This window comes from Erpetoichthys calabaricus, chromosome 6, assembly GCF_900747795.2.
Source record: "Erpetoichthys calabaricus chromosome 6, fErpCal1.3, whole genome shotgun sequence".
NCBI classification, from domain to species: domain Eukaryota; kingdom Metazoa; phylum Chordata; class Cladistia; order Polypteriformes; family Polypteridae; genus Erpetoichthys; species Erpetoichthys calabaricus.
In genome coordinates this window covers 80,350,795-80,373,329 of record NC_041399.2, presented here as the reverse complement: position 1 = coordinate 80,373,329, position 22,535 = coordinate 80,350,795, and the positions used below count along the sequence as shown (strand labels likewise).

The 22,535-nt window shown below is 36.3% G+C and overlaps 1 protein-coding gene across 1 annotated transcript in view; it reads right to left on the bottom strand.

Moving 5' to 3' along the window:
* Window positions 1-3,188: 3,188 nt before the first annotated feature.
* Window positions 3,189-22,535, bottom strand: part of lpin2 (lipin 2) — a 93,994-nt gene continuing 74,647 nt past the window's right edge. Inside the window, exons 14-20 of the mRNA XM_051928889.1 lie at window positions 20,053-20,197; window positions 11,245-11,393; window positions 11,007-11,093; window positions 9,666-9,818; window positions 8,678-8,792; window positions 7,229-7,332; window positions 3,189-5,266 (exon numbers count right to left, since the gene is read on the bottom strand). Coding sequence (XP_051784849.1) covers window positions 5,122-5,266; window positions 7,229-7,332; window positions 8,678-8,792; window positions 9,666-9,818; window positions 11,007-11,093; window positions 11,245-11,393; window positions 20,053-20,197 — 898 coding nt within the window. The 3' untranslated portion in view covers window positions 3,189-5,121. The remainder of the gene's footprint in view (window positions 5,267-7,228; window positions 7,333-8,677; window positions 8,793-9,665; window positions 9,819-11,006; window positions 11,094-11,244; window positions 11,394-20,052; window positions 20,198-22,535) is intronic.

The window sequence follows — 22,535 nt, the reverse complement described above, 5'->3', positions numbered from 1 at the left end:
GTTTTAAGAGCTGATTAGATTTTAGGTAAATCCAATTAATCAACTTGAGTTTTAAAAGTTCAGATTTTTTAACGAGACCAACAACAAGTCATATCATTTCACAGAAATTTGCAAAATTTGGTATACCTATTTACGACTTTGAAAGAAAGACTTGTGTGAATTTTGACTTTAATTCAAATCTCAAGTTTTAAGCTTTTTACATTTTACTGACGTATCTAAACTCTTAATTATAAACATTGATTATGTGTTATGCTTTTAGTAAAGGACTCCAACTGAAGTGGGCTAGCCTATGAAAAATGAACCTCAGTAGTAATGCCTCTTGTAGAAAATACATACCATATACTGTAATCAAATTGAAAATAAAATAGTCTTGCTGGCCATTTCAGATTTTCTTTCCCACCAAATAATATTATGATTTAGTCTCTCAGCTAAAGCGTAAAGAAGTGACTGAGTGAAATATGGTTATCAAATAGAAATTGAAGTATGGATGGCATCTGGCTCTTGCAGAACTCTAAACACTCTTAGAAAATACAGTGGAACCAGTATGCCGCCTACTGAGGTGCTCATGGGAGTGCTTGCTTCACTAAACCAGCCTTATGAAGGCTAGAAATTTGCACCTGCCTTCAAAAATTAGCACATCTGAGAAAAAAAAACAAACCAGTAAGGAGAGCGACAATAATATATTATGTGCAAAAAACACAATGTAAGGAGAAAATCTGAAAGCAACTGAAGCAATTAAACGAGGCTTGAAGGGCTGTAAACAGGGAATGCTACAAAAAGTGGGAGTTTTCACAGTCTGTCTTGGTTGTCCTATTTAGTCAAGCAAAGCTATGAATCAAGACACACTCGTACATGAAGGAAAACACGTACTTGTGTCTAGTAAGGGCTGCGGTAGTGACGTCTACATCTACCCATGAAACATCAGGGAATACAACAAATAAGGGAATGGCAAAAAGACCAAAAATGTGAACAACTGAACAAGGATTACCTCTGGGAACTGCTGAAGCTGACAGAGAGAGGGAAAAGTCTGCCTGTGGACTTTTCGTATTTCTAAACGCATTTTCTGGAATATTGAAAGAGCACTACTGTACTGTATTCTTGTGAAGAATCTTATACACATGTGCTCTCTGTCTTGTGTCCAGTATTGCTTGAGTGTTTTCAGGTCCCATGGTGATCCTTAATTGAAGTAGGTGGACTTGAAGTTGCATAGATGACTGTTACCTTGGGGCCTAAGACACAGTCCTACATAGCTTGGCCTACCAGCACAAATGCATTGAGACCCACCACCAATGTCATCTTGTTGGTTAACTGTCTTCGTTATAACCAAAAACTCTAATTTAACAAAGCATAAGAGGTGACTTAAAACAGAAAGGAGATTTCATCCTCTCCTGAAATGGTTGCAGGCCCTTAACTGTACACTGTTCCATTTGGAGGTGTCTGGCCGGCCACAAATCACATAAAGTCATGATGATCGACTGTGTGGAATTCACCAAATGTGTATTGGCCATAGGGGGGCACACATATGACCTTATCATGTCAGTCGTGTGACAGTTGGATGAGGTGAGTCTGTGTCCACAACACCGGAATGTGTAAATTCTGCGCTGCAGAGGCCAAACCAATGTTTTCCTTCACATCAAAATCAGTAGCTGCTTTGTGTCTGGAACAGGCCGTAAGTTTGATTGTGCTTTATATTTCCTTTTTAGTGACAGTGAGGAATTTACTCCAATTTACTTTACTGTATGTTTGCATTGTCTGTAAATCATGGGGTTTCTTTTAATTCGTAAGGGAAATGCATTTCTACTGTATTAATTGTATTCACTGTCACATTTAAGAAAGCAAATGCTCCAGTTTGATCATCATTGAGTTAAAATTACGTCTCATCTTTGACAGCCACATTTAACAGAAAGTGAACTCCGAGAAGGGAGGACCACCGCTGGAGCCAGGACTGAGAGTGTGGACATAGTCTGGTCAGCCTATGCCCAAAGAACAAATATGGCTCCACCAGGGTCATAGGGTCAGGGTCAGGGTCAATATGTACATTCACCAGGGTTAGAAGATAAAAGATAAGGTTGGGTGCAATGGCAGATGGGTGACAGGCATGTGTGGTACAGCTCTGGGCCTACTAGTCCTTGGCACTGGAGGTGGACTCTTGGGTAGTGATAAGTAAAACAAGTAACTTTTGATTTGCATACAGCTTCACAGGTGATTTCACAATCTACTATGTAGTCAGGAACCACTGCTTTGAGACTGGAAGACTTGGACAGTGCTCATCACTTTTAAAAAGGGGGATGAAGAGTGTGTTCTACTTATCAAACAATCATCAACTCCACCTTTCAAGGAAAGCCCATACTAGGTACCAGGGTGGAGTCTCACCTCTATAGTCTAATTTCAGATCAATAAGGAGCACTGCAGATTACCTTGTGGCTATAGAACAACAGACCAGGTGTTTGACCAATGCTATATGCACGTTTCGGACATAACTTATGACTGTGTATCTCCTCATTTTATCTTGTAGAAGACACTGCAAGAGTGTGGGTTACAGACTGTAAATTGAGAATAATGCAGTATATATAGTGTTAGAACTCTGGTAAGGGGGCATCTTGACTTCTGCTCAGGATTAAAATGGAGAAGACATCATTATATACCTGAGATATGGACAGTATTTAGTCTGGGAGCCAAGGGGTTACACCGCTCCTATTTATGGATGATGCTGTCCTCTTGGCCTCATAAGACTGTGATCTCCAACACACACTGGGGTCTTTTACAGCCAAGGGTGATAGTTTTGGCATGACTATCAGTACATGAAAATCTAATATCAATGTCTTGTAGATTAGGGAGTCTTTTAAACAAGTTGGGATATAAGTAAGGTAACTGCAAAACTTACCAGTGAATCAGTATAGTGACAGCAGTTTTACAAATTGTGTACAAGGCTGACGCCATATTGGAAGCAGGTGAAGACAAACTACAGGCTGATTTGCAAGTGTCCCAAGGAGGCCAATATAGGAGTGTAATACAGATGGTTCTAACCAAAGTAGATGATGGACAGCTACAGTCTGCAATACCAGATGTGCTTAGGAATCCCACTGCAACTGAATCCAATGGTAAAGAAGAAGGAAGTGGATCCATCAGTCTCCTGTGACATACAATTACTAAAAAAACCCAACAACAAATAGGAAATACCACACAGACTAGATACACATAATTGTGTTTAATTCACTTTTATCCAAACATAATTATTTTAACATTTCAACATGGTATATATAGTTTTTGTAAATATCAAACTAGCAGATTCTTTGATATCATTCAACAAAAAGAGATCAAGAAATTATAAGTGTGAATGAAGCACTGAAAAAAGTTTTTAACACTTACTGAAAACAGCACATTTTCAGTCAAAACCAATACTCCAAAGAGGTATAACAGTAGTCTGAACAACATATTTATCTCCTACATATATTAAAGTTCAAAAAATAAGATTAGTGTGCTTTCAAGGCACAAGTATATAACTTTCATAGAAAGAATGACTTCATTACACTTCGCTGTAACATTGTCGAACTGAATGACATAAAATACTTCACTGGCAGATGAACGTACAGTGCTGCATAAACTAGCTAGTTCATGATATACTGAAGACATTTACAAGTAGTTACAAATTTCCATAACACACAATTATTGTATTGTGCTTTAACGTGGTTTATCCTTCTAAAGATCTGGCAACAGGACTGCTAGATCACATTTTCCTAATTAGAAGCAGAATCAGATAGAGTAAATGTCTTTCTCAAGAAAGCATTTTGATAAATGAATTCTACAAGAACTGGGGAAGAGAAAGTAATTTGGGGATGACATTAACATTTGCTTTGTGGAGCAAAACATGTACATGTGGTATTCTGTATAACAGTAAAAAATGTGTACAAGACACTATACTGTGGGTATTTACTTTTTAAAATAATTTCATTTCGTTGTTCTCCTATAAGGCTACCCACTTGTAGGCCAAATAATCTAAGATTAAAAATAACTAGCTTGCGTTAAACACACTGAGTATCAGTTATGCTTTTGTCAGATAGATCGAGGCCTTCGATTGTCCGTATTAATCTTTAGAATTCTTTACATTACATTTTGCAACATATCAGAACATCAGAGTTGTTCAATAAGCAACTAATTAGAAGGGGTGGTACATCAAAATGAACTTTACCGCTTTGTGATTAGTTAAGCAGTAGGATCGTGGGTGGCCCAGGAAAACCATAACTTCTTCCATAAATACTGCCTGCGTTCAACATATGTAGCCCATGCACTGATCCATGTGAATAAAACTCACATAAACTCAGCACACTAACCATGGCTTCAAACAAAATGTCAGCAGATTCATCATATTCTGGGACAGATTGAGTTTGTTGTATGCTTACGATTTATTGATATGTGGAGGAGCTCAGACTTGTAGAAGTAAAATGGTGTGTTTTTAAAATGCCTACATTAAACGGATGTTTAATACATCCTTAAAATTTCCTTCTGTCTGTTGTGATAATTCATTCCAGCCCCTGCAAAGATGACTGCATATACTGTTTATTTGCCTAAATTTTAACTTATAATTGATATAAAAATATAAAGTGCAAACAAGAAAATGGACTATAAAAATGTCAAAGACAAAAATTGTATTCCAGTAAATACTAAGACTACTAAGTCTTTTGTAAACATTTTAACCTTCTTTAAGGTTTTTAGTTATGTATTTCTTTTGGTACTTACTAATTGGGAAAGAAGATGAACTAAATATCAGAGATTTGGCTTCTTCTAATAAACACAGCCAGGGAAGGAAAAACATTCACTGTGTGATAAATTTAAGATAATCTCTTGATAACACTATGGGGCATTAGCAGCGCAGGGAATGCCATAGTTTTTGAATACAAATGCAATAAATCTGAATGGAACAAAAAGTAAGATCGTGATCTGGTATCCCAAGAAGAGCACTGGAAAATGCAAGCAGAGCATTAACAACACATTTAATAAAATCATTATTATTTGATAAATGCTTCTTATGTCCTTAATTGTTCAAGACGCATTGACCCTTCCGTTTGTACTGACGCTAGAATATTGTGCACACAATTGCAAATACTGACAGTAAAATGATATTTAAACCAGATCATCCATGTCGATTTCTGGAACTGGTTCCCTCCAGTAACAGAAGGAGCTAAATTCAGGAAAACTGAAAGCAGAACTCTGTTCTTTGTTTAGCAGCGGAAAAACATGTTCAACCAGCTCACTCAGCCTGCTGTACCTGTAAAATACACAATTAAAATAGTGATATATCATATAAAGGGAATAATTAATGTTAAAATATTAATCATAAATAGGAAAATTGTGGTTGATATCTCATAAATAAGTAGAATTTATTATCTTTTTAATAGCACGATTGGAAGGTGAAAATCCTCCACTTCCCAAAAACATCACGGAGGCCAAAATATAAAGATTATCATCAAATATTAACTAAACATGGAGGAATAAATACGAAAGCAGAAAAGCACAAATTACCAGACAGAATGAAAACCCTGCTGCATCTGTGGGCCCGCCTACACAGATCTTAAACCCCTGTTGACCTCATGGAGGGGATTGCTCGTTTCCCTTTCAATCCAATCCAGGATTCTGCAGCATAGGACTTCTTTACTCAAATGCAGGTGGTGATGTTTGGATATGTTAGATGGGAGGCTGCTCTACCAGCCAATGAATGTCTGCAGCATCAGGACTGAATATGTACAAGGATCATTACCACAGTCCATATACAGTTGTTTAAGTGTGACACCCAGGCAGGATTCGAGGCTTGTTCACATACACACATTTAATAATAATACTCACATGACTGTGATTTATTAAGGGCAAACTGGATAGAAATTTGTGTATGCCAGGTTTTGTGCACATTTTCCTCTTTTTTGGTGTATACGTTTTCATGCTCTAATTAATGTAAAGTTTTAAAAAGGAGATTCCCATACCCTTAGGCTGCTTCAGTTCTTGCTTACTTTCTACTCATGGACCATGTTCTCCCACCGAACAGGTTGCAGGATGTTGATCATCCTACATCTTGTGCACCTAGGTCCTTTTGTAAAGAGGCATAACATAGATTTTACCCTTTATTTCCTTGGATTTTCTGCCTAATGACCATCTAGTGTTGAGACAGGGGATATCACCGCTACTGTTAGTGCCCTTTTTGTCTCCCACTGCCATGATGAAGTACATCATAACTACCAACTCCTACTTTTCTCTCTTACTCTCTCTCTCCCTCTCCCTTGAATGGGTCATACTGAAAAGCTCATTGACTTTTAAAAGCGAAACTCTCACAGGGTACCATTTTTAGCCACAATGTGAAACCTCTGCCCTCCAAGATCTACCCCAGTCAATTGTGAGTGCTATTATTGTGAACTGAAAGTATCTAGGAGCAACAACTTCTCAGACACCAAGTGGTAGTGGTAGACCAAGTCAAGTGCTGAGGCTCAAAGTGTGTAATAATACTCTATCCTATTTTGCATTACTCACAACAGAGTTCCAAACTCTCTCTGGAACCAACATCAGCACAAGAACTGTGTGTCGGAAGCTTCATGAAATGTGATTCCATGGCCAAGTAACTGCACACAAGCCTAAGATCACTATGTGAACTGTCAAGCACCGGCTGGGGTGGTGTAAAGCACACCATAATTGGACTCTAGAGCAGTGGGAATGTGTTCTCTGCAGAAATTAATCACTTGAACACCTATGGGATGAATGCCAATTGTGAGTCAGGTCTTCTCATCCAACAACAGTATCTGACCTCAGAAATACTCTTTTGGCTGAATGGACATAAATTCCCATAGACACACTCCAAAATCTTGTGGAAAGCTCAAAGGAAGAGTGGATAGTCACCATGGTTGGCGCTCCCCGGGTGCCAAGTCTATATTAATGCCCATGATTTTGGAATGGGATGTCAAACAAGCTAATATAGATGTGATTGTCAGGTATCCACATACTTTTTGCCATACAGTGTATTTTGGAAGTGATTTTAAATGTAGAACATTAAATGTTGTTGCATATGAGAACACTTTTGACAAAAAATGAGACAGTGGTTCTCTAAAGTACTTTTGATGAGGGCAGAACAGTAAGATTTAGTCCAAAAAAATGTAACAAGTACCATAATTGTCCAGTTACATGTTTTCATTCAGCAGCAAGTGAAATAAGACAAACAATAAAATCATAATTAAAGAGAAACACTTACGATGATTTGTTTCCCTTTGTTTGTTCTTGTATTAATTCACCTTTTGGATTCACTGTGAAAATTCTGCAGACAGGGACTCCAACTTGTTTATATGCATACACGTCCTGGTGTTAAAAAAAGGATGTTATAATGAGAGATGTTCCATTTGACTAGCAGTAAAAACAGACCTCTGCATGCCAGTGTGGAAAGACAAGAGGATGCTAGAGTGGTAAGCTCAACCAAGTGTTACAGATGCTCTTGAGGCAAACTTCTGTGGCAAAGAGGATTAATAATCTTGTCCAATTAAAGAGATAGCAGCAGGGGGACCCCACTGTGGAAAAGCACATTTAGGGGTGACCTGTGGCTGAGTGATATTTTTAGTTAAAAACAGTGTGCTTGTTGGGGGTAGGTGGGTGTAGGTGCACATGGTAGTGAAGCCAAGTGGCCTCAGGAATGTACATCCACATTGTATAAAAGAACCTGAGGAGAGTGATAAGGAGATGGGAGAAAAGAGAAAGAAAGAGCCATAGGTGAAATCATGAGCGAAAAGAATGAAAGTCAGGATTGTGGTAGCTGGTGTTGTGTAGAGGATACATAACAAGGGATGGTGGTGGGAGAAGGGAGCAGGGACTGTGGGGTCCTTGCTGACACCAGGGAATGGTGATAGGGATACAAGCCACCCAGAGGTATACCATACTTGTCGGAAGGGCACCTTCTACTGTTGAGGAGACCTGAAAGGGTGAGCAGTAGGAGATGTAGAAACTCTCATGACTTTCTTTTACGGGAAGATCCTGTTTATAGATTTTTTATTTATTGGGATTTTAACCTCCACAAATGCACTGATTTAATTTACTTTAATTGAGAACTACACTGCACTTTATTGATTGAAGACTGTTTAGAGAATAAAAGCATTGAACGCTTTTGCACCACTCTAGGTCTACGGATAATAATGACCCAGGTTCAATAACAGTATGGCAGCTGAGGACAACCCAGGCATCACACCCACTTGAAAAAGCTAGAATCCTCATTTCCCAAACAGGTTAAAGATATTCATGAATATGTTTTGGAGGCATGGCCTTTAAATTGAAGGTCAAGGTTCAGGAGCTCAAGGATAATAGGAACCATCAGAAGGCACTTTGACCTGGTCACTCTATAGAGTTACTTATAGAGCTATCCTTGCCTATGCTAAGGGAAGGCAGAAAGCTGCTCAAAGACTCACTGAAGGGAGGATGACAGAGCAATAACTGATACCTTGGGAGATAGAGAAAAAGAGAGTTTGTTCTTGTATATGACAGGATGAATGTTGCCTGATTTGACAGATAGGGAAACGTATTCTGTGAAGTGAGTGCTTTTCTGTTTAATTTTGTTGGTACTTCGTATTCTCCTTACTACAAAGTGAAATAACACACTAGTAGATGCACAGAAATGAAACAATATGTGCTTAACAGTAAATAAGAAAAAAAAACTTACATTGGGACGATTTCCAAATGCAGCATAGAATGGTTGTTTATTTTGATAGAATAAATTCTTAATATCGGTCAAGCATTCAATCTTAAACTTTTCAGGTTTCTTCTCAATCACCTCCCTGATGGTAAATAAAATTTTGAAACAGTCTGAGACATTCTGATTGTTGTCTTGTTTGGTAAAAATAGCCTGATGCTGTCAACAGATACCTTATCTTCATGCAAATACTGTATTTAAAGCTATACAAATTCCACATAATTGGCAAATAAACTTATATGAAGAGTTGTTTACACTGGATAATATAGCATCTTACACAAGGCTCGACTGCTATATTACACCTTATAACTAGACTTAAAATATGTGCAACCTGTCAGTGTCCATTGAATTTTCTTTATTCAAACTATAACTACAAGTGACATTGTTTACACAACTTTCGATGTGTTGATTTGTTTACACAACAATCCAATATGGCTTATTTTGAAACCTATCAAAAATAAATTAGTAAAAGATTTTATTCTAAAATATCTAACACAAAAAGTTTAAATGCTAAATTGCTGTTACAGATGCTGGGCAACATAGTGCACTTCTAATTTGGGGGTAGTGTGTCATGCCTAGGGCTAGAAATCTGGAAAGCAGCAATTCAAGCAAAAAAAGCATCTTTCTCCATATTAAATTTGCTGATGTTTCTTTCCTCTGTGTTTGTGAATTTGAGAATCATTGCAAAGTAAAATACACATTATGAGGTAGTTAAGTAAAACTCTGAAAATTTTCACAATACATGTCATCTAAATTATATTGTATTGACAATGCAATTAATGTATGTATATTGATCATTTATTAATATTTTATAGTAATGCTTTATGCAAGCTATAATTATTACTTCAAGTGTTTTAGAAGTTCAATAAGTTGGAGCAGTGATTGGCACTGCTGTCTCACAGCTTCATAGACCTTTATCTTTGGTAGATCAACCGGAAAAGTTTCTGTATGTTCATACCTGTGAAAAGCAGAAAACAGGCTACTTGGAGACAACATAAGAGGACCACGAGGAAGAATTGTTCCTTTGTCATTAACCCAATGTAGGTAACCTCTGGTCATTCCTGACATCCCAATTGCACGGGCAGAACAGTATAAGAATTTGTATCCATTCCTAAATGATAGAAGACAAAAGTACTATTAATACCAGTTCACAAAGGTCTAGACAATAAAAAACTGTGTGCTCAATTATATGATTTAGAATTTTGCCCAGACATATTTTAGTAGAAAATTTCTATGGGGTATAGCAAATTACTTTTCTGACTAGGAAATTGTTTCTTGTTCATAACATATTTTACAGTGATACACTGAAGCTAATTTAGCTTAAATTCAAAAGTGTTAATAGTATTTATATATTCATAAATCTGAGATACATGAGATAAACTTTAACAATTTATACAATTAACCCTACTGCATTAGTGTTCAGGTAAAAAACATTAATCAGTACATTGTAACTGTTTGAATTTTTAGAGTTCTACTGAACGTATCATAATCCCCAACCAAAATTTATTAAAAACTAACAGGATGTTGGGTTATCCAGCAGTAGTAGTAGTACTGTCACCTGTTCAGAATAGCTTTTTCTGTTAAATAAACGTCACAGAAGAATATACTGCATTTGTCTGACCATATCTGGGATACCATCCACAATTTTGGTGTAATACAAGAAGAGTTTCGCAGCGCAATAGAAAGAATCATTAAAAAGGCCTTAGACTTATTCTAGGCTTGTAACATTATGAACTATGAGGAAAGACTGAAAGAGTTAACAAGGGTTAAGGGGAGACATTACTTAAGTGTTTGTTTAATATTATTAAGAGAACAAGTTAGATTATCTTTTTCTTCTAAATACATTCTTCAACAAGCACACAGGACAGAACTGACGTCTTTTAAGAGTAAATATTGTACAACGTTTAGAATGTATGTTTTATGTACAGAACTATAGATAACTGGAACATATTACCAGTAAGGTAGCAGAAAGTAGCACATTGCTATTGACATATTTTTACACATATTAAGTGAACATAAGTTAATAAGACTGTGTTAGACTGAATAATCTGTTCTTGTCAACAATTCTGTTACATTCCTAGCATATCTGACTACAGAATATGAAACTCATTGCTTCTATTTAATTTAAAAATACAAATTAATGTAAATTAGTCACACTATAATTAATAAACACTGGCACACATTCATACAGACAGGCTCATAGGAATAGAATTAAAACATATAATATCTAATTTATGTACAAAATTGTAAAAAGCAAATGGCAGCATTTGAAGAAAAGCCATGACTCTGCTTTACTTACTCATGCACTGAATGATAAAGTTTAGCAATGCCTTGATGAGTCCAGTCTTTGCCAAGTTGAGGGAGAATCTGTCCAAGGGCATCTGACCTGGAAAAGTATAATTTCTAGTAATCAGTAACTATACAAAGTTATTGTCCTTTACAGTGCCCACTGTGACAAGAAGATCAAATTATTCTCCAACTCCAGATAAAAATATTTCAGCACTTTTAAATGATTCCCAAAGTTTTATATTACTTACTTTGTGATGGTCCCATCAATGTCAGAAATGATGACTTTATCATCCCAATTCCAAAGGTATATCGTGCCTTCACATCGACATGTACCTTGATACTGAGTGGTGATGCTGAAAACAACATCATTTGGACCATTTTTTAATTTCAAACTGGCCTGCAAATAACATATCGGAAATTAAAGTATATAGGTTAGTTCACTTATTAGAACAATCTAGATGAGAACAGGTCATTCAGCCCAACAAAGCTCGCCAGTCCTATCAACTTAATTCTTCTAAAAAAACATCAAGTCTAGTTTTGAAAGTCTTACTGTCTACCATGCTACTTGGTAGATTATTCCAAGTGTCTATCGTTCTCTGTGTAAAGAAAAACTTCCTAATGTCTGTGAGAAATTTACCCGTAACAAGCTGTATGACCGTGTTCTTCATGAACTCATTTTAAAATAACAGTCTTGATCCACTGTACTAATTCCCTTCAAAATTTTAAACACTTCAATCATGTTACCTTTTAATCTTTTTTTGGTTAAACTGAAAAGGTTCTGCTCTTTTAATTTTTCTTTATAATTCATCCCCTGTAGCCCTGGAATGAGCCTAGCTGCTCTTCTCTAGACCTTTTCTAGTGCTTTTATATCCTTTTTGTAGCCTGGCGACCAAAACTGCACACAGTACTCCAGATAAGGCCTCACCAGTGCATTATAAAGATTAAGCATAACCTCCTTGGACTTGTACTCCATACATCATGCTATATAACCTATCATTCTGTTTGCATTATTAATGGCTTCTGAACACTGTCAGGAAGTTGGTAAGGTGTCCTCTCGATTTTCAGACCTCCCATTGTACATTCAAACCTAACATTTTTACTTCCTATGTGTAATACCTTACATTTACTGACATTAAATTTCATCTGCCACAAATCTGCCCAAGCCTGTATGCTGTCCAAGACCTTCTGTAATGATTTAAAATCCACCTATCTTGGTATCATCTGCAAACTTAACCAGCTGGCTACTTATATTCCTATTCCGAATCATTTATATATATATATATATATATATATATATAAAACAAATATCAACAGCCCTAGCTTTGACCTCTGTGGAACACCACTCTTAACATCAGCCAATTCTGATAAGGTTCCTCAAACCATAACCCTTTGCTTCCTGTGTCTGAGCCAATTCTGTACCCATCTACAAACATCACCCTAAACTCCCACTTCTTTTAGTTTGATGCCCAACCTCTCATGTGGCACCTTATTAAGTGCTTTCTAAAAGTCAAGATAAATAAACAATATCATATACTCTACTTTGATCCTATCTTTTTATTGCTTCCTTATAGAATTCTAGCATGTTAGTAAAACATGACCTCGCTCTTCTAAACCCATGTTGACTGTTCAGAAAAACACTTGTACTTGCCGTGTTCTGCTAAATTCCTTAACACTAGAATCACCAAAGCCTATGAAAAAACTCGTAAACCCGGCCCACCTTAAATCCGTTTGCACCTCTGTCAACATTTTGTCTTGTAAATGTGTCGATAGTGCAAGCAGTCTACTATCCCATCCTCCCACTGCTGCAGAAACGGCAAAAAGCTCTCCCAGCTCAAGCTTTGTTTATCTGGGAGTGAGGTACTTGGAGCTGTATAGTGTAAATAATATATCATTATTTGGAACAAATGCATTTCATGTGTGTTTCGTGTCTACAAAGATCTATGTAAATGTAGCAAGACAGAAATTTTAAACACATACATAAAAGACAAACTGTTTTCATGTTTTAGTACTAACGACAAAATTTTGAGATGAAGTGTATAATATGTGAAGACTGAAGTCCAAATATCAAATAAGCATTTTCACAAAATGTACAAGTATAACAAAACAAGTGTGCTCTTATTCAAGACTATAACCAAAGAAAAAGAAATCGGGTTAGTGTACTTCGTTGTTAGACTGCTTTGGTAGTACAGAGGTAAGAACTACTGACTCATAATCAACAGGTCATGGGTTCGAGCCTTGCCGTGTCACAAAATAAATGTTTTGTGTAGTTAGCTTCTCGTATTATTACTATTATACTATAAAAACATACATTTGTTGTGAGTCTGTAACAGCCGGTGTAAATGTATGGTACTTGTAAAGGTTAGCGTTTTTTTTTTAAGTCAGTTTTATTCTCTCAGTCGTGTTCAAACTCGCCTTGATCTGACACTGTTAGTTTTCAAATAAAAACGTGCTATAACAGAGGTGAACTCAGATGAGGATGAGTATTCTACATCGGAGCAAGAGAACAGAAGCCTCCCCGTAAGAAACGCAAAACGTAATGAAAAGCACGGCTTACAGAGCTCGCCAAGGTATCGTGGAAAGCCCAGTTTGTGATTATGTTTTGTTATGGTCTTCACATAAAAACATTTATATGTTATTTATATAAAAGTCAGATCGAATGTTATTTACCTTGATTTATTTAAGTATCTTCCTACAGCGTAAAGTCATAAGTAAACTGCAGAGCTTCCTGTGTTTGATCGACATGGGCATGCTGACAAACTACATGTGTACTGAAGTGACTTCAGCTGCAGGTGAAAGCTCCTGTCGCATCCTACACAACTGTGTTTGATCTTATTCAGTTAAAGATCCCAGTCACCCCACAGGAGAAAGACTTTACAAGACTAAGGTCATAAAGCTTATGACACTGTTTCTGGACAAAGGCAGAACTGTAACAACAGTTGTGTGGTGGTGTTTCTGTTGTACTCCAGGACATGCAGAGTAAAGAGTAATATAGAGAGGTCAGTTCCAAGCAACAGAAACACCACCATGCACCAAAATGTGGACACTGGGCAAGATCGGGGGGAAAAAAAAAAAAAAAACTCAGTCACTGACTACAACTGCATGAAGGTATGTGAGTGAATGTAATGTTGCGTCAGTGCCACAATGTTTTCTGAAATGTACTATACAAGTCATAAAATGAATTATTCCAAATGTGATATATACCTATGTCTAAGTTTTTTTGTCAAAGCGGCTTTGACATCATGGACCAGAAGGTGCATAGTAATTCAGCGTGAGCAGGAACACTCAAGTATAAAACTGAGTAAAAAAAAAATTCAACTTACAACAAAATACCAAGAAGGCATGATTCACCAGCACTTGTGTGTCAGCTTTTATCCCTCCATATCAGAGAATTTCCAGTTCCATCGTTTCAAACCACCACTCACATCCACAGTTATTCCCAGTCACGTACACCACTCACACCCATGTCAACAGTTTTTCCAGTCCCAGGCTCATTCACGCACAAGATCTGACAGTTTTCAAATAAAGAGGTGGTATAACAAAATAAGTTTTTTATACCATGTCTTTATTTGAAAACTAGCACAAGTCAGATCGGGGGTCATGAATGTGACAGAGAATAAAACAAAAAAAGAAAAACGCTGACTTTCACAAGTGCCATAAATTTACACCGGCTGTTACAGATTCAACTCTAATATATGTTTTTATTATATTATAGTACTAAAAATAGCAGCTCACTACTCAAAATAGTAATTGGAAGACCTGGGTTGTTACCGCTGCACCAACCAAGCGTACATATCTACCTTATACCATAAGCCAACTTCTTTTTCTTCGGTTATATTCTTGAATAAAAGCGCACTTGTTTTGTTATACTTGTACATTTTGTGAAAGTGTTTTTTTGATATTTAGACTTCAGTCTTCACACATTATACACTTCATGTCTACATTTTGTCAATTATTACTAAAACATGAAAAACCTTTCTGTTTTAGCTATATGTTCAACAATTCCTGCCTCACATTTCCTGTCATAGTACATTTGCATAGATTGTTGTAGACACGGAACACACATGAAATGTATGTATTCCAAATGACGATATATTATTTGCCCACTACAATTCCAGGCACTTCACACAGAGATAAACACACTTGAACTCTGAGAATATTCTTTGCAACTTGAGCTGCGTCATTGGGGGGATGGGATAGCAGGCTGCTTGCTGCTCATGTTGATTGCAACATTTGCAACACAAAAGATGCTAATGGAAAGGTGCGAATGAATTTATGGTGGCCTGGGAGTTTTTTCGTAGGCTTCAGGGATTTTATTGTTAAAAGCTTATCCCAGTCTATCCTCTTTTTGCTGTATCTGCTCAAAATTTGCCCCACCAAAGCTAAACTTAACAACTTTAACCTTCGCATCAGCACTCTTACAAAACAATACAATTCCTAGAGTTTACATCACGTTAACATACAGGTAATAGCATTCCTGTTGTGCTCTTAATTAATTATTTCAACAAGTTACTTGTATGAATGCAGAAAAAAACAAATGTTATTTATTGTTGTAAAAGATACAGATAGCAACAAGGTCATTCTATTATTGAACTCAGTAGACAAAAAAACATTTGTTTTACTAATATAGGCATTACCCTAGAAAGCAGCCTATTTTTACCACACAAATTAAAACACCTAACATCTAATCTCTAAAACCCACTTTTTCCAGCTAAAAATACATAGAAAAATCTAGACATTTGTTAGTATGCAGGATAGAGATAAGCTACTTCACAAATTAATTTCTATTAGAATTGACTTCTGCAATGCAATATTGACATTCTGCTCATATTGTTCTATGTGTAGCTTTCAGGTACACTTGGTGTATCTCAAAATGCTGCTGGCAAGGATTATTATTAGAAGTGGAAGTTATGACCACATACAGTCTGCCATACCCTGTTTGTTCTTTAAATTAGCTTCCAGTTAAGTTTAGGACTAATTTTAAAACCCTTCTCCTTACATATAGAACTTTAAATGGATTACACCATATCTACTAAAATTAATGTAACAATGTATATATACCACTGTATATTACAATCTCAAAGTACTGGTCTTCTAAGAGTTACAATAACAAATAACATTACTGTGGGAGGCTGAACCTTTAGATAACAACTCAAACCTGCGCAATGATATGCTTGTTTGTGTAAGTGATGCCCCCATGGTCTCAGCATTTAAATCCAGACTGAAGACTCACTGCTTTAATCTACCATATCCTGAGCAGGGCTGCTTATTAGCTGTTCATTTTCTGCATTTAACTGTTAGTCATTTGCTCAAAATAAATGTGTTGCTACTATTATTAGCAGTTACTGATCCTCCACTATTCTGTTTCTCTTCTCATTATCCAGCTGAGGCAGCTGATGGTACTACTAGATTACCTTACTACAACTCCTGCCTATGGGAAGTAATGGCAGAGATAATGAGAGCCTTGGGATTCAATGACAAATAATCTAATCTTTTTACCTTGACCAGCAGGTACTTATGATTGTGTTGAATGCCTAGGAGTGCGTGGGTTGCTAGTGGGCTTAGGTAATCAGTCTTATGCTCTGGCGTTTTTTTTTTTTGCTACAACCAACCACGAACACCCCAGAGTAATGATGGGCATTTCGATTCAACTTACTCAATTGATTCTTTCAAACCACCTATTTATGCATATCAATTATTTTGATTTATTTTTAGGGATACCTTATACTGTTGTTACGGGGAAACCCCTTCTGATTGCATCACAAATATATAATTTCATAATACATATATTAGTTTCATATATATGTATGTATGTGTGTATATAAATATATAATTAATATTATTGCTTGTTAATTTATATTTAATTCATTATCTATAAATATATAAGATTAATTATATATAAATACATAATTCATTACATATCTGACATGATAATTTATAGGCCATTGCCCAGTTTCTGCACACAAAGCACAAAGTAACACATTTAAGATGCATAATTAAAATAAAAATTTTGCTGTCTGCATGGACAAAATTAAACAAATCACGCATAGATGGTCTACCCTCCATCTTACTTTAGCAGGGTGAATTAACACTATCAAGATGAATATCCTCCCTAAACTTCTGTTTCTATTTCAAAACATCCCATCAATCATAACTTAATTTATTTGGGATTCGAAATATCCACGCATTCAAAGGGCGACCCTACAACAACCTAAATCAGAAGGCAGCATGGCTTTACCTAGTTTTCAATTTTATTATTGGGTGGCAAACACGCAAGCTATAAGAACCTGGAAAATTACACAAACAGTTGAACACACACTAGCTTGTTCTGCAATAGAAAAGAAATCTTGCAGTACCTCTTTATATTCCTTGCTTTTATACAGCAGTAAATACAAGGTATCGTCATTATACTAAAAACCCAATTGTTCTTCATTCACTCAGAATATGGAACCAATGTGGGAAGAACTTCAAGTAAGAGAATATTTAATCTTTGGCACCACTACATGATAACCACCTTTTTCCACCCTCTCAAACTTACAGTTTTTAATGTTTGGAAAACGTATGGGATTATATCATTTAGAGATTTGTATATAAATAATGTCTTTGGACTTAAAGTGGAGGAGGACAAACAAACCGTAATTGCCTTTATTTCACTAATGACACATAGACTTATCTTGCTCAACTGGAAGAATTCTAACCCACTTCTGTTAAGTCAGTGGGTAATTGATGTTATATACTATATGAAATTGGAAAAAATGAAATTCTCTCTTAGAGGAAATGTTCAAAACATTTTTAAAATATGGCAGGATCTAATCAATGATATTTTAGACTAAGCACTTATATTGGGGAGAAAGACTCCTTTCCATCTACATTACTCTCACAAGTTTTACTCTGTCTGTTGGCCTTTCTCTCTTTCACATGTGTGGGGGTTGAATTGAATTTAGTTTTGTTAAGTTTGACTTGATTGTATGGAATGTTACATGCTTTAAATAAATTCAATAAAAAAAATAAAATAAAATGTTACATTACAGAAGTGAATGAGAATTGTGCAACTTATAATGATTTGGTCACGACTCAAATGAATGAAAATTGTTAGACTGATTCTTGGGTACTGACTTGTTCATGATTCAGATGAATGAGAACTGTTACACGGATTCTCAGGTAGTGAATTGTTCGCGAATCAAATGAGTTGAGACTCATGAATCATGCAGTCCTTGTGCATGCTCTTTACAGATTCACCAACAGGAAGTGGCAGCGAAATTGAAGACGATGATAACCTCATGCAGGACACTAATGAGCTTTAGCACTAGTCCCATTGAGCTCCACTGAATCAATTTGTTTGTGCTTACCAATCAATGCAGGCGGCACGGAGGAGTAGTGGTAGCACTGCTGCCTCGCAGTAAGGAGACCTGGGTTCGCTTCCCGGGTCCTCCCTGCGTGGAGTTTGCATGTTCTCCCCATGTCTGCGTGGGTTTCCTCTGGGTTCTCCGGTTTCCTCCCACAGTCCAAAGACATGCAGGTTGGGTGCACTGGTGATCCTAAATTGTCCCTAGTGTGTGCTTGGTGTGTGTGTGCCCTGCAGTGGGCTGGCACCCTGCCCGGGATTTGTCCCTGCCTTGCACCCTGTGTTGGCTGGGATTGGCTCCAGCACACCCCCGTGACCCTGTGTTAGGATATAGCGTATTGGATAATGACTGACTGACGGACTGACAATCAATGCATATGATTTAACTTTAAAGATTCATTAAAAAAAAAAACCAAATTGCTCACAAATGCTGATCACTACCCTAGTGGTATACTTTCTCCAGTATTACAAATGGCTGGAGTTTTCTTGCATTATGTAATGGCCATATTTCAATTATGGTGTTGGTGATTTATCTCTATTGATTTATTCATGTTGTAAATAATATAAATAATCATCATTATTTGAATTTAAACTACTTTGTTTTACTGCATGTGTATTTCATGTATGTAAATATTTTATGGTTTACTAATAACACACTGCATTTGTGATTTTTATGGTAATCAATACAACCAGTATTTCAGATGATATATATATATATATAAGTAGGTCTTATATAAATAAGTCTTTCTGTCCAACTTCCTATTTTGAATTTTGGCAATAAAGTTCAGATAGTTCTGTGCATAGGAACAAATATACAGTGGAACCTCATTTCTAGAACGTCTCGGACCACGTACAAATCAGGTTACGACCAAAAAGTTTGCCAAACTTTTGCATCTGTTCATGACCACACACTCGGGTGACGAACAATGCAGTTTCCCTTCCGGTTCGTACGCACCAATGATTTCCGCACGTGTTCAGTCTCTACCTGTGCATTCCCTGTGCAGTGAGCAGTGAGTGAGAGAGAGAGAGCGTGAGAGAGAGAGAGAGTGTGAGCGAGCAAGTGAGAGAGAGAGAGTGGGAGCGAGCGTATATATATTTACATACAGCTCATACGGTCCGGAAGGGATTAATTGTATTTACATACAATCCTATGGGGGAAATTACTTTGGATCACGACCAAATCGGGTTGCGACCAGAGTTTTGGAATGAATTACGTTCGTGACCCGAGGTTCCACTGTACTCTAATTTGCTTATGCAGCAAAGCAAAACTCTTTTTGAAAATTGTCTTATGTATTGCTAAATATTAATTTTTTAAGAAATATACATGAGTGCCCCTTCTTAATATTAAATAAAATTATTACACAAATTTCATACATTTTTAAAATGAGACAAATTTAATCAGTTAAAAATAAAACTTGACCTGTTAGTTTTAAAGTAATAAATACTACTTCAAATTTGTAACATTTCAATTTACAGACAATTTAAGAAATTAATTTTCTGCAGTTTTTAAAATATTGTACGTGTAATTTTCCAGTATAATATTAATTACAAACCCTATGTCATAAAATAGCAGCACTAACCACATTGATACCATGGAAATCCAGTAGATTTTACAATTATATTTGTTAACTGATTCCACATACATAGCTCCTTACCAGTAAAAATATTCATCTTAAGACATAAGATTATAAATGTATATTAAGGAAACTCTTACAATTTGATCTGATGACAATCGAAGAGACTTTTTATAAGAGGTACAATTTCCTTGACTAATATCTTCAGCTTGATTACTTTCTTTGGGAGTGGCATTTTGAATTTCTTTTGAATCTTCATCACTGGATGTGTCATCTTCTTTGGACCTTTAAAATAAACAAGTAATGCAGTGTAGTTTATTTCAAGATAGGTGGATCATAATATAATAACATGACTGGACAGATATTTTAATTGCTCCAAGATAACTGATTGCTTTTAGGATTAAGAAAAAATAAATGGTACATAACAAATTATTTGTTCTCATGATATTTGAAGAAAACAAACTTAAATTCTACCACCACCAAAAACCTAAACAAAGAAAAGATTATTTTGAAAAATATCTGTGTAGTAAAGGTATTTACGGCCTTAGATTTTTAACATTAATAATAAAAAGAGAATTATAATTTTGTTGATATAAGTATATCCTCTTTAATAAAACCCCTGTGTGCGTCCAGTGTCCATGTGTGTGTGTCTTATGGTGAAGTGCGCATGCGCGGGGCATGGTGCAATGCTTCAAAGGCCGCCTGACGCGTCACACAAGACAGAGAGGGCGGGACCTATAAAATATCGCGCAGCCGATCCAATCGGATTTCTGGAAATGAGGTAAGACTTAAAACAAAAGTCACGAAAAATCCAATCGGGTACTGAGACGCGGAGACCAGCTTCCCCAAAGAGGTTGGATTAGTGTTTGTGGTTGTGCAAGTGTTCACTCTGAAGATGTCAGATTTGCGATTAAGAAGCCTGGCCGGGAAAGTGTCAGTCGTTGAAGGGGTTTTCCTAAATATACGAATTTTCATGATATTACAATAGGATGACTTTTAAAAGTAGATTTATTTTCGCGCACATAAAGTCCGTTGCTGTGGAGACGCAACACATACAATAATCAGCTGCACGCCAGCACAGATTAAAATACTTGCTGGGGAACTGCACAGTACTTGCCGGAGAGACGCCACAAGCACGATTATCAATTACACACCACACATTACATCAGTTGCTGGGGAGAATCTGCTGATTGCCCACTGTTGTGACAGAAAAGTAAACGCATATTACAGACATCAAAGCCAGTATTACTGTCAGAGAAAATTACAGGCATTTTACGGAAACACAAACCAGTATTACTGCGAGAGAAAATTAAAGGCACACAATACAGTGACAACTATTACAGCCACATACAAGCCAGTATTACTGTAACAGAAAATATTACGGACGTACAAGCCTATATTACTGTGACTATCTACTAACAACATGCCACCCAAAAAAGAAGAAAAAGATAATGAGCGTCAGAAAAACGCTAAAAGAGAAAGACTCAGAAGAGCAAATAGATCTATAGAGGAACAGGAAAATGAGCGTAAAAAAATTCTCAAAGAGAATGCACTACTGTTCTAGCGCCCGTTATTGTAACAGGCTTAATGTCTAGTAAGTAAGATATTTTTGTATGAATGAAATCAAATATACTGTATATAAATGTACATTTGACATCTGTTACCTGGATCAGTTACTACATGGGAATCTTTAGATCGTGAATTTACATCTTTGAACATGTTAGGGAAATGTAAAATGACATGTTGCTCCAGCTCAATAACCAGTTCTAATCAGAACTTTATTATTATATAAGACTAAGCTGTTTTGTAAAATATTAATGTAATCCAACAAACATAAAAGGCACATGATGCTGTTAACATATGAAAGAAAAGGTTACTATAGTGATGATGATTAACTGTGGCACAATTACAATATGTTAATGGCTATAATCCGTCTCAAAACACTGTGTTGAAAAAAAAAAAACAAAACATAAAATTCTCAAACATACTTCATCCAATAAATTACACACTGGGCCCAATCACACACACATTCACACTTGGGGCAATTTAGAATTGTGATCCAATCTTTCTTTGGGAACCTGAAAGGAAAACCATAAGAGACACAATAAGAATGTGTAAAATTCTCATAGATAATAACTGGGATTTGTACCAGTGACAGTGGATTCATGAGGTGGCAGTGCTGCCCACCTGCTATCAAGTCATCCCAGTGTTGCAGTTACTATATTCAAATACAGAGGAACAAGACGTCAAGAAAACACAATGTGTAGCAATATTTTTTAACAGCAGATGGTGCTATTCAATAATTACTAACCACCATGGTCAAAAATAAGTTCTCAGTAATGCTGTTAGATAAACTCCTACAAATTACTTATACAGTCTTGCTTTTAGTACACAATTTAGTACATGCTGCTCTGGTGAAAACAATGTCTGAAAGATGGATTTTTTATTATATTTTACTGTTGTATATTGTAACTTAATGGAGATCTTGCATTTAACCTCTTGTCCACTGTGACTATGATTATGACCTGCACTTGATAAATGCTTATGTTATGGTACTGCAACTGATTGTACAGTTATCCTATATTCATGCCGTACTTGAAAAGTCAGTGTTTCTTATGTGATT